At 38.4% G+C, this 15,701-nt stretch overlaps 1 protein-coding gene across 4 annotated transcripts in view; it reads left to right on the forward strand.

Moving 5' to 3' along the window:
- si:dkey-97m3.1 (fatty acyl-CoA reductase 1) overlaps window positions 1-15,701 on the forward strand; it is a 45,732-nt gene that overhangs the window by 1,613 nt on the left and 28,418 nt on the right. For 2 of the 4 annotated variants that reach the window (XM_055020403.1, XM_055020402.1), the window contains exon 2: window positions 1,480-1,642. In XM_055020403.1, coding sequence (XP_054876378.1) covers window positions 1,634-1,642 — 9 coding nt within the window. In that variant the 5' untranslated portion in view covers window positions 1,480-1,633. Of the gene's footprint in view, window positions 1-531; window positions 556-1,025; window positions 1,091-1,479; window positions 1,643-15,701 lie in introns of those variants that run through there. The other 2 variants (XM_055020405.1, XM_055020404.1) reach the window with 2 other exon arrangements.

The raw sequence follows: 15,701 nt of genomic DNA on the forward strand, positions 1-15,701 counted from the left end.
ATAAAACAACCTTTCTGCATTACAAATACAGAATTTCTTTCTTTTTTTTTCAGTGCAGCATTAAATCCTGCTGGCATGCAGCAGCCACCTTGAGGTTTGTGGGTCAAATCCCTGTCTGCAGTCTGCTCATTATGCACCCTGACTGGATTTGGCTCCACACTGTGCAGAAGCAGATCTGTGAGAGCGAGACTCATGCAGACGTTACCGTTCTCAGCACCTGCATGTCGTTTAGAGTGAAACTCAGCTGCACAGCTGAAATTTACTGCAGATTATATCACAGCTGTTGCACTAAAAAGGCAACATGTGCCTCCAGGCTCAGAAATGAGACATAATTAAACCAGCATGGTGCCTTTAAGTTGTTCCCATGGCTACAGGGAGAAATTAATGTTGTTTAATGGTTGAAATTGTAGGATTTTAGGAAAACAGGGGATTTTTGGGAGGATACTTTAACCAAATTTTTTCAGGACTGTTTTAATTCGGACACATTGGAAGGTATCTCAATCATCTCAGGAGCTGCCTTTCTATACACCCATTTCAAAAAGTTTTGGCACTAAGGTGAGTTTTTTTATTTTACAAAATTATAATTTTGCTGCCACTGGTGGAAACCACAAAGAAGACGACAGGAAGTGGTCGTAGGATGATGGCACAGGATAATTTTTAATGACTTATTGCTTGAACAAAACGATGTACGTTGATTTTTAGTTGCGTTTCTTTTTTAATGGAAACACTATGGTGAAATATGTTTTCCTTTCAACGTTAGCAGAAAATGTAAAAAAATTTTGCACACATATGTAATAGAAATGCAGCTTATTAAAAGCCACAGTAGCTTTGTTTCTATTCACCATATTGTTATGCAATTTGACATTTTGAAAATATACTTGTTTTGGAAGAAAAATACTTTTTCACTACAATGTTTTGGTACTAGGATGATGGGTTCTTGTTTTTCATTGAAATTGTTTTATTTTGAAAAACTGAAACTGAAACACTGTTTTCGCATCATGAGTCACGTGATCAAGAAGGGCCGTTGCCACTGAACCAAACCACAAAGAAGACCATGACAGGAAGTGGTTGGATGATGATGGTTCTTCAGGTGTGATTTTAATTGCTAATGAAAATTGCGATATCATGTTTTTTGGACATGAGTGGAATATTGACAAAATTTTGAGCACATTTGTAATGTCTTCAGTCAGAGGCCTCTTCAGTCACGCTGTAGGACTGACTGCTAGCAGATGTCCTTCCTGTCTACAGCATCACCATCCTCAATAACGTATTGAATATTATATAATATTATATTATAGTATAGATTGGAGCCACGTGGGGATTTGTGAATGACATTACCGTGGCGCTCGGTCCACTCAGGGCAGAACTGCGTGTTCCGGGCGGTTTCGGGGAGGGCTCACGGGCTGCCTGACACGCCCAGCCCACTTAGGAGCTCATATTTGTGTAGCTGTCTGAAAATCTCCTGTTGTCTGCGGACAGGCAGGCGGACCGTCGGCCGTTTTCAACGCTGAGAGTTTCCCAGCAGCCTGACCAGAGGCGGCCGGTGGGAGGAGGCAGAGACCCCGCAGGAGCAGCCCGATCCGACACAGCCTGTCCGCTCTCCACAAGAGGAAGGACCCATCAGCACTAACCGATGTCTACGGTAGGATTGGATTTGTTTTCAGATTTTTTTTTTAAAGCTGAAAACGTAGCGGGTTTTCAGGGAGGAAGGGAGCAGCGGCGTGTCGTGGCACGCAGCTGCCCGAGCATCATTCACCGCTTTGGGCGGCCGGGTGGCGAACAGCAGCCCGGGTTTGAGCATCAACAAACCGCCGCGGAAAACATTATAACCTCTCGACTCATCGCCTTTATTAGTGCGGCAGTTTTTGATTTTGTTTTTAGCGGAAGCGTGGCGAAGGTGTGTTTTGAGGCCGAGCTCAGGTTAGTTGAAGCCGCCTCTGACAGTCAGGGCGGCGGGACAGTTAGAGCCGCAGTCGGCGAGGAGAGCGACCGGCCGCGGTAAGCTAGCGACCGTTACAGCCGCGAAGACAGGAAGTGGCGACACGGATTTTCAAAATTATATACACATTTTAAGCAAAACTAAACCGGGAGCTGAATTTGGGCTTTTTAAACTTTAAACATACACAAAATTAATCAGATATTTTTATTGAAAGTTTAAGCGGTAATTTTAGATGTTTGAGCAGTTGTATTTTATGTTGTACATAGGGAGTTTCAGACACGTGGAAGAATTTATTTGGGCTTATATCTGCTTCTTCAAGTTCAGTTACCTTATGTTACATTAGCAACAATATGGTCCTTTTATACTTCATAGTTACCTGAGAATCCACAGTGATGAGTGAAGGGTTTCAAGTTCACAAGAAGGTTTATATTTGATTAATTGTACTTATGATCAATAGAAAATATTTAATTATCATAAATATGTCAGTTAATACTATTATTTTAATTCATGCTGTCATTGCTACACTTTCTCTGGCGGCTTTAGCAACTCGGACGTCCTCTGATTTTATTTTGAAATTACGTACCGGAAGTGACCCAATCACCCCCGCGTGTTTGATGAAAGAAGAGGGTCAGCACGGATTTATGTGGCTCCAAATGCCTTTAAAATGTGCACCATCTCCCTGAGCCATAAAAGCTGTTTTTTAACAGAAATCCCTCTGGCACACAGGGAACATTAACAGCAATAGTGCTGCATGTGGATTTTGAAATAATTGGGTGGCAATTTGTAATGGAAGTAAGTGAAAATCCTTACAAATCTTCAGTGTTGGTCCAGACAGAGAAGCCAAACCTCTGTGTATCTGCTTATCTAACAGCCTCTCTAATACACCACAGCTTCTCCCTTCAGGCTGTGGTGCAGGAGTGTCTTGTCGTTCGGCGTGAGGCAGTACTTGAGACTCCATGGCTGCACTTTCATTTGATTTTCAGAAACCAAAAAGCCTAAAAAGTCTCCCATACTGACACAGAGAGAGCTCTAATTCTCATCAGGGCATGGCCTAAATTTCCCTCCCAGATAAGCTACCTAAACTGTGATCGTATAAAGAAAAAAATCCCTCCATACTTCATCCTTCCTCCTAGAATAACAGACTTAAAAAGTGGTTCATCTGACTTCCTGATTCAAAAGCACGTTTACGAGTTCCCCCATTACAACTGCACCGCTTTACACATGTGCTGCTTTTTTCCTTCCTTGCGTCTCCAGTTGCACCATGAATCTTTAAAAGCTTATAAGAGATGTGGTTCTGCTTTTTCCAGTCCTGGTTCTCCTGTGCGTACACCCCTTGCAGAGCAGTAGTAATAGTAGTTGTGTTGGTGAGCTGGTGTAAAGTGCAGAGCGGAGAACCTGCGGTCAGAAAACACTTCTTGTGGTCTGGGGTGAGGAGCATTGCAACCAAACAGCCTTTGCAAAGATACAAATCTATTTATTACAGGTGGAAGTTTGCGGATCATGTTGCAAATTAAATATTTAATATAATTTAAATGCTGTTTTGGTCATGCAATGCATACAATTCAGTTCAAGGTATCCTGCAAACTCCGAGGAGTGATTTGTCTTCCTAAAGTAGGTCTGCAGATGTTGGCCCATAAACCACAATGTTAGGATTTTTTGTTTACAAGCTGCTGAATGAAAGGAAGCAGCCTTTTTCTATGATTGTTTTTTTTGGTCTCCAACATTATTTATGTTGTGTTTCCAAATTCATAAATGTCCTTTTGCAATAAAAACACATATATGTATCTATAATTTCAACCAAACCTGTCGCAATAAGTAATAAATCAATTTATTGTGTAATAAATTAAAACAAGCTCAATAATTTCCATTTTCTCTTCTCTGTTTCTACCAAAAACTGGATGATAAAATTCTCCAGCCTGGTGTTTTGCTCTCAACTAGCCCTTTGTTTACAAACTTCATCATTAATTTTATTCGTTGTTTATTTATTTTGGATACAAAGCTAACATCTGCATTTAGAGGGGTTCAGCCAATTGGTACCAAGAAAAATGAATGGCACTCTTGGATCGGCTGCTTTGAAAACTCCAGCCAATAGCGTGTCATATCGTATTGCCTTCATGTATTTCAGCTTCCCAAGCTGCATTTTCTTTTAAATATTTTTGTTGATGTTGTACGAAACAATCAGTGAATGTCTGCAAATAATCTGGAGTTGCGTTCCAGTGAAAAATTCAAGAATAGTTTAGCGTCCACCAAATTATGCCTGTAATTCTGAAACTGATTTTACATTTTTGTAGATTTTGAGATAATCTCACTTGGTCCAAATGTCTTTAAATAATGTGAAATTATTCTTAAACACAAAGCTAAATCAGAAGTTAATGTCTTCCTCGTCTTGATTTGTAATCAAGCATTATCATTTTGGTGCTACTATTAGTAGCACAGAAATATAAGGCGTCTGGTGGAAAAAAACACAAAGCTGGTGTTCTAACATGTTGAAGAAATGTCACTAGAAAACTAATATAGGTCATAAAATCCCCAAAGTGTCTGTACTGAATTCTGTGGCAGTTCCTTTATTATTTGTGGTTGCTCGGGGTTTAATGGGAAAACTTTGCTTTCGCTAGCGGCTCTGAAACAAAGTCGTTAAACGATTTTTCCTCCTGAGATCATTAATATCTGCTCTAAACTTAACAGTAGACCCAAGCCTGAATTTGACTGGCTGACACTGAAACAATGCAAAGACGTGAGGCAGCGGAGATGCTGTGAAGCGGCTCCGCCTGAGGCGAAAGTGTGGAAAACGGCAACAGCATTTCCAGTTAAACCAGCTGACCCAGTGCAAAAACACAGTTTAACCCAGGAATGGGCAACTCCAGGCCTCGAGGGCCGGTCTCCTGCAACTTTTAGATGTGTCTCTACTTCAACACAGCTGAATCAAATCGCTAAATCACCTCCTCAAGTTCTGGAGTCAAGTTCTCCAGAGTCCTGCTAATGACCTCATTATTTGACTCAGGTGTGTTGAAGTAGAGACACATCTAAAAGTTGCAGGAGACCGGCCCTCGAGGCCTGGAGTTGCCCAGGTCACCGGCCCTCGAGGACCAGGACTGGTATCCTCTAATAAAGAAAATGGACAAACAGAAACATAAAGAGCAAAAAGAAGGTGCTAATTTAGCAATGCACAATGCGTCGGTGATGGGCAATAAATTGATTTGCTCAATAAATCAAACGTTTGGTTTTTGAAGATTTAATTTTTGGGAAATTGGGATTTTTTTTCTCTCCTTGAGTTTTCATCAGTGATGTCAGCAGGCCTTAGGTGGCCATCTTGTTTTACAAGTGTGTTTCACAGCTTCTATCTATTTGGACTTTGAATTCAGGGCAACTTTATGGTGGAATATTACCATTTCTTTTCTTAATCACAAGAATAAAGAAGAGTTCCAACATGGGGGAAAAAAATAAAACGAGGAATGTTAAGATTCTTACAAAGTTGTATTTTGGATTAAATTTGACAAATATTACTAAATACAAATACTTATTTTTTTAACAAATCAGCATTAAATTATCATCAGCATCAGGACTTTGAAATGATCATCCAAACGACTTAAATGTATTTTGAAGAAAAATTTACTTGAACTGATCTGGCAATGTTGGAAGCTTTCTACTCATAAAAATCAACTTCTTTCTCATAATTTTAATGTTCTTTTAGGTAAAATTGTGTCTTTATTCTCGTAATGAAATAGAAATGATTGCAATATTTCAAAACGGTTTCTGTAATTTCTTTTTTAGAAAAGAAAGTGAGCAAAGAAAATCAATTAAAATCTGATCTGGTATGAAAATGTATGAAAGGCTGAATGAGAGTTTATTCTGAACTAGAAAGATGTTTGGTTTTTTTTTAAGCTAAATAGAAAAGCCGACATGAATCAGCTGACGTCATCTTGGTTTTTTATCCACTTCCTTTCTCCAGACCAATAAACATCCTTTTTCCTCTGGTTGCTTCGACATTGAATGCCACAGCGATGCATCTATGCAGGGTCACGTAGATGACTTTTAAGGCTCACTAAATTTTATTCGTTGTTTATTTATTTTGGATACAAAGCTAACATCTGCATTTAGAGGGGTTCAGCCAATTGGTACCAAGAAAAATGAATGGCACTCTTGGATCGGCTGCTTTGAAAACTCCAGCCAATAGCGTGTCATATCGTATTGCCTTCATGTATTTCAGCTTCCCAAGCTGCATTTTCTTTTAAATATTTTGATGATGTTGTACGAAACAATCAGTGAACGTCTGCAAATAATCTGGAGTTGCGTTCCAGTGAAAAATTCAAGAATAGTTTAGCGTCCACCAAATTATGCCTGTAATTCTGAAACTGATTTTACATTTTTGTAGATTTTGAGATAATCTCACTTGGTCCAAATGTCTTTAAATAATGTGAAATGTGAAAACTGTGTTTTTGCACTGGGTCAGCTGGTTTAACTGGAAATGCCGTTGCCGTTTTCCACACTTTCGCCTCAGGCGGAGCCGCTTCACAGCATCTCCGCTGCCTCACGTCTTTGCATTGTTTCAGTGTCAAAATCAGAAGTTAATGTCTTCCTCGTCTTGATTTGTAATCAAGCATTATCATTTTGGTGCTACTATTAGTAGCACAGAAATATAAGGCGTCTGGTGGAAAAAAACACAAAGCTGGTGTTCTAACATGTTGAAGAAATGTCACTAGAAAACTAATATAGGTCATAAAATCCCCAAAGTGTCTGTACTGAATTCTGTGGCAGTTCCTTTATTATTTGTGGTTGCTCGGGGTTTAATGGGAAAACTTTGCTTTCGCTAGCGGCTCTGAAACAAAGTCGTTAAACGATTTTTCCTCCTGAGATCATTAATATCTGCTCTAAACTTAACAGTAGACCCAAGCCTGAATTTGACTGGCTGACACTGAAACAATGCAAAGACGTGAGGCAGCGGAGATGCTGTGAAGCGGCTCCGCCTGAGGCGAAAGTGTGGAAAACGGCAACAGCATTTCCAGTTAAACCAGCTGACCCAGTGCAAAAACACAGTTTAACCCAGGAATGGGCAACTCCAGGCCTCGAGGGCCGGTCTCCTGCAACTTTTAGATGTGTCTCTACTTCAACACAGCTGAATCAAATCGCTAAATCACCTCCTCAAGTTCTGGAGTCAAGTTCTCCAGAGTCCTGCTAATGACCTCATTATTTGACTCAGGTGTGTTGAAGTAGAGACACATCTAAAAGTTGCAGGAGACCGGCCCTCGAGGCCTGGAGTTGCCCAGGTCACCGGCCCTCGAGGACCAGGACTGGTATCCTCTAATAAAGAAAATGGACAAACAGAAACATAAAGAGCAAAAAGAAGGTGCTAATTTAGCAATGCACAATGCGTCGGTGATGGGCAATAAATTGATTTGCTCAATAAATCAAACGTTTGGTTTTTGAAGATTTAATTTTTGGGAAATTGGGATTTTTTTTCTCTCCTTGAGTTTTCATCAGTGATGTCAGCAGGCCTTAGGTGGCCATCTTGTTTTACAAGTGTGTTTCACAGCTTCTATCTATTTGGACTTTGAATTCAGGGCAACTTTATGGTGGAATATTACCATTTCTTTTCTTAATCACAAGAATAAAGAAGAGTTCCAACATGGGGGAAAAAAATAAAACGAGGAATGTTAAGATTCTTACAAAGTTGTATTTTGGATTAAATTTGACAAATATTACTAAATACAAATACTTATTTTTTTAACAAATCAGCATTAAATTATCATCAGCATCAGGACTTTGAAATGATCATCCAAACGACTTAAATGTATTTTGAAGAAAAATTTACTTGAACTGATCTGGCAATGTTGGAAGCTTTCTACTCATAAAAATCAACTTCTTTCTCATAATTTTAATGTTCTTTTAGGTAAAATTGTGTCTTTATTCTCGTAATGAAATAGAAATGATTGCAATATTTCAAAACGGTTTCTATAATTTCTTTTTTAGAAAAGAAAGTGAGCAAAGAAAATCAATTAAAATCTGATCTGGTATGAAAATGTATGAAAGGCTGAATGAGAGTTTATTCTGAACTAGAAAGATGTTTGTTTTTTTTTTTTAAGCTAAATAGAAAAGCCGACATGAATCAGCTGACGTCATCTTGGTTTTTTATCCACTTCCTTTCTCCAGACCAATAAACATCCTTTTTCCTCTGGTTGCTTCGACATTGAATGCCACAGCGATGCATCTATGCAGGGTCACGTAGATAACTTTTAAGGCTCACTAAATTATAAGGTGCTGATTAATAGTTTATAAATTTTATAAACAATGTTTATGAGATGGTCTGTTGAGCATATCGGCGCTGAAATGTCAGCTCCAGGTTAGAACAGAGAAAGCATAATCTTTGGAAAATAATCAGATTAATGTCTCTCCTTTTTATTTCTCATCTAAATATTTAGTTTTTTATTTGAAATTTATAAAATAATTTAATCAAAAGACAAAATCCTGATCTATGTTTTGGCATATTTTTAAGTGTGTCACAAAATTGAAAAGATGGTTGAAAGAAAGCTTTATTTTCTTTTGGTTAAACCTGAAGTGTTGGACTCTTAAATCTTCAGGTTTTTTTTTTACTCACCCTCTTAAATTTTTTACAATTTTTACCAATAACACTTTTTAAAAAAAATTTAATCATGCTAACCGAATTTATGCAAAAAAGTTTGAGAAATCTGAAGGAAACTTTTAAAGGTTTTCAGTGACACATATTGAACTAATGTAAAAAAAAATTACCCCTGGCTGAAGTAACATGTATAATGCTTCCTTTGAAATTGTATTACAAAAATATGTCAAGAATAAAACTTTGTCAATGTGTGAAGTCAACAAACTGCAGTCCCAACCCACAATTGTTTGCTTTGATGAATGGCAAAGCTCTTTGTCACATACACGTTTGCATCATTCGCAGTAACATTAACCTGTTAATTAAGGGCGTTTCTTTGACAACATGATACTTTGGGAGGAGATTCTGAGATCCTGTATTCAAAGAAGCAACTTCAGCCTCTTGAAAGAAATTCCTTGAGATTTCAAGCACCAGAATGTGAGGCTGTGAACCAAACACACTGCTTATAAAGAACTCTAGGAATAAATGCTACCAACTGCACAGGTAGACCCAGAATGAGGCCTTTTGGGATCTTTTGTTTTCCTTTTCAAACTCAGTGACAATATGTGAGCATTTACTGTTTCTGAAGTGAATCGCCTGTTGAGCAAGAGTGAAAACAAGACCACCCCAGCTCCACCCAAAGACTATTTCTGGTTTCTGCGTTGCGCAATAACACATGAGTTGGATGGACATTATGATGGGTTTTGTTTAAGGACTAAAAATGACCAAATGTGATTTGTAAAGTATATTTGGGATCCAGTTTTAGTCTGACTTGTAGAGGTTTTGCTATATCAAGATGATTCGCATAAACTCCCTGACGTCAGGGTCCATACAAAAATCTTACTAAGTATTTTTGTTCAAGTTTCTGGTGCAAATATCTCAGTACACTTGAAATGAGACAAAACTAGCTTATAAGTAACATTTTAACAGGAAATATGAGCTTCTTTTACGTAAATAAATCTTTAAAAGTGACCTATTATGCATCTTTGGTCAGGTTAGTCTGGGTCTACATTACATTCTTGGACAATGAGATTATAGAATATGCAACTGCAGACCTTTGAAAAGCAGAAGTGGAGCCTCGTGCTTAATCAATAAGAATGCAGAAAGTTGTTTCTGGATGGTAAGTCAGCAACAAAGCGCTTGATTTTTCCAGCAGCCATTGTACAGTGCATGCAGCGGTAAAACCAGCTGACCCAATGCTCTGGGTTGCTAGGTGATGGCTGGGATTGCTAGATAACGGTGTAATCCTTGTCAAATGTGATTTAACAATAGGGAGGTTTTTGAAACTACTTACTTACCGGACACCAAAAAACATTAACTTTTTGTCCAAAAACATATTGCATGGGCTTGTTTAGGAGGAGTTGAGACCCAAATGGAAGTACAGGAATGTGCAAAATGTGAATTATGCATAGGTCCCACTTTAATATAAATGAAAAAGTACTGGCTCCACTGGCAGATTGTTTCACAGAGAAAGATGTTACAAGTGAAATAATCTACCATTAGAACTCGTATGTTTTAATTGATTTTAAGAAAATATTGACTTAAAACAAGCTCCAAGTTAGTTTAGCCTCTTTCCAGTGTAAGACAATATGCACTAGCATCTTATTACACAAGATCAAACGTACTTGGTAAGGTGTTTTTTCAGTGCTGTTTACACACCTCTTGGTATGACCGTCCCTCCTTTCACGAGAACGAGAATTCACATCAGTGACTGTCTCGACTGACAGGCTTCTCTTGTGGCGTTTGCATCAAGAGACTCTCAACCTGCTTTTTTATGGCAGTAAAAGGGATAAGCCCCTAGGGCTTATTTGAACTGATGGTTGTCTGCAGCGCCATTAGAGCCGTCTGTGGCAGGGTGGCTCGAACTGGCTGTCTGTATCTGAAACTTTTTGGATGAATGCCCAGCATCACTATGTGGGGACATGATGGCCGCCGGCCAGCTTTGCTTTGCGTAGATTACCCCTAGGCTTTTAGACTTTTGTTTGTGAGCTGCAACACTGTTTCCTCTTAATGATTTAGCAGAGACAAAAAACAAGAAAATGGGAATGTTCAGGGAGTGAAGGCTTCCACAGATTGCCCTGCAGTGAACTGTGAAGCAGGTTGTTACAGTAACAATGCAGGGAGAGTCGGCCCGGTTTATCTCGTGTTTAGATAGAGCTTTGAGCAGATCTGCAAAGGGCGTGTGGCTTTTCTGTTGAATTTATCAGAAAATACTTTCTGCATGATATAATTTTCACTTTGTTTTTCAGGTACGCTAAGTTTTAACACCAAATATGCCTTAATACGCACAATGGAAACCAAACTGAAAAAGCTAACATCAACAGTTTCTCATTTTTGTCAGTCAACACCAAGAAAAATCAGTGGCGCTTCTCCATTGGCCAGCAAACAGCGTGTCAGGTAGCATTGTGTCATATTATCTAAATGTCGCAACTGAAATGGAGACTTATTGGAGCAGGCAACGTACCTGGTGAGTGACTGCTGTGATCAGGGCTGAAACGATTTATCAGATTAGTGGTGATTAATCAATTATTGAAGTAATTGTCAACTAATTTAAGAATCGATTAATCGTTAATTGGAGTTGAAAAAGTTCTTTTGTTGAGAAAACAACATATTCAGAGCAGTAATTAAGTCAGAGTTGTATAAAATATAATACATTTTGCATTTAAGATGAAAACATCTTGGTCTGTAACCCAAAACCTCTCATTTGGAAAAGTTTTAGCTTCACCCGGCTCAAATTCACCAAAGAAAAGTTATGTTTTTGCATTTTAGGCAATGAAATGTTTAATTATAATGTTGAATTATATTTTTATTTTCACCTTTTTTATGTATTTCTAACGTATGAAAATGGCTTGAGGTGAAGTTATTTATTTATTTTTTTTACAATTTTCACATTTTTATCTAATCAAATAATCTTCTGAGTAATTGATTATTAAAATAATTAATTTTCAGGCCTAATTCTGTCTACATTTTCAGTATTGTTAAGAGTCACACATTCATGGCTCAACATATCTTGTGTGAAACTTTTAGTCGTTTCCAGAAGTTACGCCTTTACTTTCACTGGTTTAGTCTGGTCTTGGATTCCTGCTCCAATCAGTGAATTTCTCTTTCTGCAAATTGTGAGTCTCATTTTGTGTTTTATTAGGTCAACTGAATGAAGGAGGTGTTTGCAAAGCTCATCGTGCATCATTAATCAGAAACCTAGCTGGCATCAGCAGAAGGTGAAACGTGCAGAGGGCCACATTAATTAGCATCATGTGACTGCTGTAATCCATCTTCAAACCGGATACCTGATTAAATCGCTCCGACACAGATCTTGGTTTCCGTACAAGCGAACTGTGCGTCATTCCAAACCAGACGGTATCAAACTATATCTGGTTAACTGGGCGTCACGCTTACTGATGCAGATTATAAATGCACATGCATTTATAATCTGCTGGAAGCTGGAAGTGAAAGCAGCATTAACCACAACCAGGAAAATGTTTTTAAAATGCTTCAGTTTATAGTTTTCCTGCTCTGAGCGCGTAGTAAATGTGTTGCTATCAAATGTTTTCAGTTCCTGGGAGTGAATATGGATGAGTTTTGGAACAGCACTATTAAGGCCAATCATATTCAAATCCTGGCTTTGACTAGGCCGCTTCAAATCATTTTGTTGAGCCGTCAATCTTTTCCAGAAACCTCCACCATGATGACTGACTGTTTTATTTCATGTTCTTTATCTGAAATGATATGTTTAGAGTAATAGTCAAGTAATTTACTTATCAATTAATCGTTAACTGTTCCAAAAAAAAAAGATAAAAAAAGATAATTAGGACTGGAGTTTGACACCGCTAATGGAGATAAACCTGAGAGAAAGGCTGACCTCCTTCCCACCGCGATCCTCTGACCGACCGTCAAAAGAAGAGAGTCGGGTTTGTTACTTGAAAGCATCGCAGCCTTGTCTTCCCATGACAACACTGCCCAGGTTCACGACCTCTCATCCCTCCCCGCTGCGGGTCTCAGGGTACGGTTACTGGTCTGGCTCCGGCCCAGACGTAAACAGACACCCGGGGCACAGTGATGCACTGTCGCTCCGAAGCGTCTGGTGTAATTACAGAATCCCTCCGCTGCCAGAGAGACAATGGCAGAGATGAGTGGACATGCAGGAGCATAAGATCACAGCTCCCTGATACCTGGTCTGTGACGGGCTGAAATACAGATTAAATTAAAGGGATAACGCCTAAATCCTTAAAGCCGTGAGCAGATATAATGAATTTTAATTAGATTAGCTTTTGGCTGCCTCAGGAAAAGAGCAGAGGCTTGCTGTTGTTGTAAACTAATATGGATCTTTGAAGGCCGACACCGATTTCTGGATCTGCCTGAAATCTGACCTTCCAGATGTAAACGGGATGTTTACAGAAGGCTTTGAGTCGACAGGGTTTTTTGTGTCATAGGACAAACTAATTTAGTAAATTTAGTTTTAAGCAAACAACTTGTCTGTGAAAGTTGCTTTGGTTTCTTTTACTGGTTTGTGGTTTTAGATTTTAGAGAAAATGAAGGGATGCCAAGATTATCCCTCAGTTTTAAGCGTCAAGTTTTCACCTGTGAGGCATTTAACACGAGTCCTCTTAAATTAGTTGACATCAGTCCATTCATTCATTCATCCCTCTATCAATTTAGTAATTCATCTTTTTGTCCATTCATTCTTCTGTCATCCACCCATCTGTCTGTCCATCTATCCATCTTTCCATCCAGCCATTCTTCTATTCTTCCAATTATCTATCTTGTAAGAATAAAAGCAAACATGTTTGTCCATCCGTCCATCCATTCATTCATTTGGTGGATCTTATATATTTGAAGCAATGTACTAAAATCCATTCAACTTTTAGATCTGATGATTTTGACCAACGTGACTAAAACGTTTGGACACCTGTTCTGTAGATCGAGTAGAGAATCATAAATGAATGCAGCTCCTCTCTTTTAGACCTTCATTTGTGAAATAAATTATGTTTCCTTCTTATATCGGATGCTGTGTTGGTCAGTATTTCAATGAGACAAGGCGTTTCCACTGGAGGAAAACCAGTGTTTACCAAGCTTCAAAGGTTTTATTCCCCTGTTGGCATGCTGGTATTTAGGAAAAGCGGCCTTGCCTTTCCTTTGTGTTGCTCTGTGCTGACATTGAAGTTGACTAATGCAGCTTTAATTATTGGCTGCATTTCTGTTTTCCTCGCCCTCCCTCCCCTGCTGTCTGTGCCAGGCTTTTCTGCCGCGTTCTGAAGGCCACCATGCAGCTGTAGATGGTTTTTCTTCTTGCCCGAGTCTTCAGCAGCATTCGGCTGCTGACCTACTAATGGAGGACTTATGTGAGGATCGTCCAGGGGGCGAGACTGCAGAGTTGGGCCTTAAAACAACCCGCCTGAGACGAACAGCATGTCCACTCTTTAAAAAAAACCCAAGCAGAAAGAAAGGAAACATGAAATTAGGCCTGGGGTTCCAGCTGCATTGTTTCCGAACAAAAGTAAACCTCAGTTGCCCGCTGGTGTGGCTATTCGTCAAGCAGCTCCTTGCTTTACTCCAGTACTGACCCTCAATGACTTTTGATGTGAATTGGTAGAAATAGGACTCAAAACACAAAAGAGACCCCCTGAAGCTCTTGGTACTTATTGCTGCTGCCCACTAATTGGATTTTTCAGTTCTAGTCCTTCTATGAACACTTAAAAACATAAATTTGGGACAAAGCAGGATGATTATGGTATTTTAAAAGCCAGGCTATGATTAATGGCATTAAATAAACTAAAATAAATAAGTTATTTAAATATCAGATACTTTGTTCAGCCATTTTTGTCATGAGGACAAAACCTTTTCCCATAGCATTTGATTTGGGTGGACGGTGCTTAAATTTGTGACCATCATCCAGAGTCCTGTATTGAGATTGTCATTGAAGAAGGTTCATTTTGTGTCTAACAATTTTTATTGATCAATCTATTAATTATTTTTGACGATTAATCTGCTATTCCACGATTAATTGGCTATTCTGATGATTAATCGGATAAAAAAGTGCCACCATCTGCAGATATTTCATTTAAACCTTTTCTATACAACATTAACACATTTAAAGATTAAATTAAACAGATCAGATCCGTTTTCCAATAAGCATCTTATTGACTGACATGCAACAGTATTCCTTTAGTGAACATTTAGCAAAGAACGAATCTGCAGCTAAAAAAGTACTTGTAACATCAATATGTGAAAAGCTCGGCTGTTTCTGCTTGACTTAGCCTGAATACAGTGCAGAGATGACATGTTTATTTTTTTTGGATTAACAGTTTCATACCTGGATAGCAAAAGGCGCTTAAAATTATTATTTTTTATGATTATTATTTTCTTTAGAGGATTTGAACAAGATAAACCTAAAAGTACCGATTGACATGTTCTGGCTAAAACATATTTACAGACGAATAAGACGTCTTTATCTTAAATTTACACATTGTTGTTCAGTTTTGGCTTAATTACTGCCCTGAGTGTGGTGTTGTTTCAGAAAATCGCCTTCTTTTGAGTCTTTACACTCATGTTAATCTGCTACTACAATACTAGATTAAAAACAAATATAAAAATGTTTATTATTCCAAACTCTATTTGGTGCAATAAAGGCTCATAGCTTTATTACACTGTTCTCCATTCTTTTTCAGCCATTATAACGGTTTAATCCATTGTTAACATGCTTCAACTTGTTTTTTCAAGCCGTCTTTAAACGCAATATGAGCGTTGAGATTCTGGCATCGGTTTTTCACCCGAGGCATCAATGCAGATCGACGCTGTACAAACGTGTGTTAGAAACCAGCAAAAGGCAAAAACCTTCGTACAATTTCTCCCACACAAGCCAGAACAATGCTGTTGGATGGAGATAAAACTAAATGAGAACCAGTTAAAACACGCATTTCACTAAGCTAATAAATGTGTTTTTCAGAGGTGGATATTTCTGACTATAAGTACTTGAGAAACTTTTATTTGCTGCTTTTTTTATTTTGACTATTTAAAATGTTTCGCAGTGTTAAATGCTCATTAGAACTTAAACTTTATTGACCTTTGAGAATGCTTTATTGTGTTATGCCATTATTACTATTACATTCCTAGAAAATGGTCTCAAAACAATACAAGGTTTCCCCCAGATAACTT

The sequence above is a fragment of the Poeciliopsis prolifica genome, unplaced genomic scaffold, assembly GCF_027474105.1.
Source record: "Poeciliopsis prolifica strain line A6 unplaced genomic scaffold, Auburn_PproV2 SCAFFOLD067, whole genome shotgun sequence".
NCBI classification, from domain to species: domain Eukaryota; kingdom Metazoa; phylum Chordata; class Actinopteri; order Cyprinodontiformes; family Poeciliidae; genus Poeciliopsis; species Poeciliopsis prolifica.